Genomic DNA, 3,412 nt, shown 5'->3' on the forward strand with positions numbered 1-3,412 from the left:
GAAAATAATTTTTTTTTTCTGAAATGCTTTTTTTCGGCCAGATTCCGGCGTTGACTTTTTTTTTTTTTTTTTGAATTTTTTTCTTAGAAAAAAAATATTTTAATTAATATTACTATCTGGACTACTAAATTACTGTCTCAGACAGTAATATATCTGTTTGGGAAAGTAATATTATGAATATTATTTTCCCGAACAGTAATATTATTAATATTATTGTCTAAGACAGTTAAATTACTATTGGAGACAGTAATTTAGCAGCCAATCTTTATTCCTGTTCGAATATTTTTGTAAATATTATTTTAATTACGATGATTTATCGATCGAAATCTAAATTAATTAAATCTTCGTTTAGTTATATGGAAAAACAAGAAAAAAATAAATTATGGGATGATACTTGTCTAGGTAGGTAGCGATTGATTGGCTGCATTCCGATCCGGTTGTTAGATAATGCGATAAGCGCATGACTTCGATTTCCGGTATCGTCACATCTACAGTCTTTACAAAATCAAGTGCAATCGAAAATTTAGATATATATAGCCAAAATATTGAAAAATCGAAATCTTTTGAAATTTGTAATTACCTTCCAACCGTATTTGTTAGATAGTTCGGCGACAGCTTTGGAGCAGCAGATTCTGATGTCATCGCTACAGTCATCGAACCACTGATCCAGCAAAACAGAGAGACGTAAAAAATAATCACGATTTTTTATATTAAAAAGAAATGGAGAAAAAAGAAAACGCACGACGAGTAATGGACCACGAACCTTTCCATATTTTGCTATTTTCATGTCGGAAGACATATAGTTTGCGGATTTCAGCAGGGGCAGATTGATTTTCGGCTTTTTTTTTTTAACAGCAAAATTATATTACAATTAGATAATAAGTTTCGTCGATTTCGAATGAAGACTATAGAATATATATATATATATATATATATATATATATATATATATATATATATATATATATATAGTTATGGTGGTTTAATTAATTGATACCACTGTAGTGCCAGAGTGATCAGATGGAACAAGGTTTCCAGCCATAGCTGCATAACTGGTTTAAAATTCTAACTATGGTTAGTTAAATAAATTTCAAGAATATATGTATATATATGTACAAGAGTTGTAATTAACTACAAAAATTAAATTAATAAGGCAATCAAGAAAACTTACGCAATGAGCGAATCCTCGACCGTTGCTGCAAGAATTCCGATCATCCCAACTGTATAGTTTATGGGAAGTACTCTACAAATAAAACGAAAAAAAAATATGTCGGATCAAAATGAATATAATGCAAAAAATACTATTCTTTTAATGTTGTATTTAATTTAAATAGACACATAAAAATCGATGCACACCCCTCGAGAGGCACACGTGCAAAAGTTGGTTTGAAGCCGACGACCCCACAAAGAGCTGATGGAAGTCTTACAGATCCAAACAAAGTTCATGAAAATCAACGAAAAAAAAAAATACTTTTGATGAAATATGATTGAAAATCGAACCATTTCTATAAGTAAATAAATAAAAATTGAAAATTGAAAAATGCAATAAAAAATCTTACCTCCTCCATCGACACCGAGTGCAACAGGGCATAATCCGGCAGCTACTACAGCAGCAGATCCACTCGAAGACCCTCCGGTAATATATCTTGCTTTTATCGAATGGATTTCTAGCAGCACTATTTAAAACTAAAAGAATTAAAGTAATGAAAAACAATTTTAAATAAAAAGAATAATAATATGATTAATTACCCATAATGAGGATTTATGCCGCTAATTCCTGCTCCGAGCTCGTGCATGTTTGTTTTTCCGACTATTATGGCACCGCACGAACGGAGGCGGTTAACGCAACACACGTCTTTATTACATTGTCTCACTTTGTGCATCCACTTTGTACCTCCTAGATAAATAAGTCGAATTAATACTGATTAATACACGATTAGTCGATTACGAACTGGTTAATTTTGCATGCAAGAAATTTAAACGGAATTATAACTTTTAAAAAACGGGGTAACCTGTAGTTGAATACGGCATACAGTCAATCTCATCTTTAACAGCTACCGAAATAATATCGGTTCTCCTACCGAAATAAACATGCACTCGTAATTTAAAAACAGGACAACGTAATAAATAAATAAATAAATTAGAAAAATGCAACTACGCACCTCGTTCGTAACGAAGAGTCGGCCCTACTTGTTTCTAGGTATTTTTGAAAATACTTATAAACAAGTATTTATAGGATATTTTATAAACTGAAATAAATTAATAAATTATTAATTTAATGTTTTGGATATCCGAAGGCATCACCCTAGATTAGTTTTTAGAGGTATTGAAAATAAAAACATGAAAAAAAACATTCATAGTTTTACTTAAAACAGTAAAAGTGTTAACCATTTTATTTTATATTTTTATATTAAATATGAGTTTTTATATCTATAATTTATATAAAATTATGGAGAAAAACATAAAAAAAAAAAAAAAATAAAGGGTTAAAACACATGTTTACAAAAACTTTGGGGGGACCAAACTAATATTCAAAAAATATAATTATTTCGTTTTTTTAGAGAACAAAAAATATAATTATAAAATACTACCTATAAACAAGAAATATTAATTAAAATATTTTTGAAGAAAAAAAAATCAATTTACAGTTAAATTACTGTCTCTGACAGTTAAATAACTGCCGGAGACAGTAATTTAGCAGCCATGACAGTAATATTAATTAAAATATTTTGTTAAGAAAAAAAAAATTATAAAAAAGAAAAAAAAAAAGTCAACGCCGGAGACCGCGGTCAAAGGCAGTTGACCGGCCGGAAAAAAATTCTGGGAAAAAAAGTTTTTCAAAAAAAAAAAAAAAGTCAACGCCGGTCAAGGGCGGCGACCGGCGGTCTCCGGTGGTGGCGGGTCAAAATTAAAATTAGGGTTAAAATTGGTTAATTGATGAAATTAGGCTAAATTGGGGTGTAAATCATGAATTGGAGTTAAAATGAGTTTCAATGAATTGAGGGTAATTTTGGTATATATAAAGGGATTTTCCTTATTTGCAAATAAGTTTGAATGGGCTGGATTTATTTGAAAGATAAAAAAGTTGGATGTCCCTCTTTTTGCCCTTGTCATGCACCTATTTGCCATTTGCCCTATAAAAAAATAGAATTTTGTTTGTTTGAAGAGAGAGATAGTGAAAGAGAAAAGTGAAAAGAAGATGTGTGGAGAGAGAAATTGAGAAGGAGAAATAATAATAAAATTTAAGAAATAATTATTTACAAAAACAAGATAAAAAAAGGGACTATTAGTCATAACCCCCTCTAGTGTTTTTTTAATAATGGGGGATTCAGCCATATTTTCAATATTGATAGGAAACCCACTATTTTAATTAATCCTGAAAATAGCCTTCTTGAAGCCACGTTATGTCTAA

General features: G+C 30.0%; 1 protein-coding gene across 1 annotated transcript; it reads right to left on the reverse strand.

The window, feature by feature from the left end:
* Nucleotides 1–334: 334 nt before the first annotated feature.
* On the reverse strand, nucleotides 335–1,905 carry LOC148768400 (fatty acid amide hydrolase-like). Its single transcript, XM_088821110.1, has 8 exons — nucleotides 1,750–1,905; nucleotides 1,559–1,676; nucleotides 1,357–1,431; nucleotides 1,172–1,243; nucleotides 998–1,052; nucleotides 764–838; nucleotides 581–661; nucleotides 335–495 (listed from the first exon to the last, which is right to left on the reverse strand). Exons 1-8 carry the CDS (start codon nucleotides 1,751–1,753, stop codon nucleotides 349–351), a joined length of 627 nt encoding a protein of 208 aa, XP_088677236.1. The 5' UTR covers nucleotides 1,754–1,905; the 3' UTR covers nucleotides 335–348.
* Between the last annotated feature and the right edge of the window lie 1,507 nt (nucleotides 1,906–3,412).

This window comes from Erythranthe guttata, chromosome 8 (assembly GCF_056151865.1).
Source record: "Erythranthe guttata isolate IM_541 chromosome 8, IM_541, whole genome shotgun sequence".
In the NCBI taxonomy this organism is placed as follows: Eukaryota; Viridiplantae; Streptophyta; class Magnoliopsida; order Lamiales; family Phrymaceae; genus Erythranthe; species Erythranthe guttata.

Excerpts from the sequence above, each read along its gene's own strand:
- LOC148768400 (XM_088821110.1), bottom strand. Across the intron at positions 662-763 it reads AAATAGCAAAATATGGAAAG|TGGTTCGATGACTGTAGCGA; the intron begins GTTCGTGGTCCA and ends TTGCTGGATCAG. Across the intron at positions 496-580 it reads CTAACAAATACGGTTGGAAG|ACTGTAGATGTGACGATACC; the intron begins GTAATTACAAAT and ends GATTTTGTAAAG.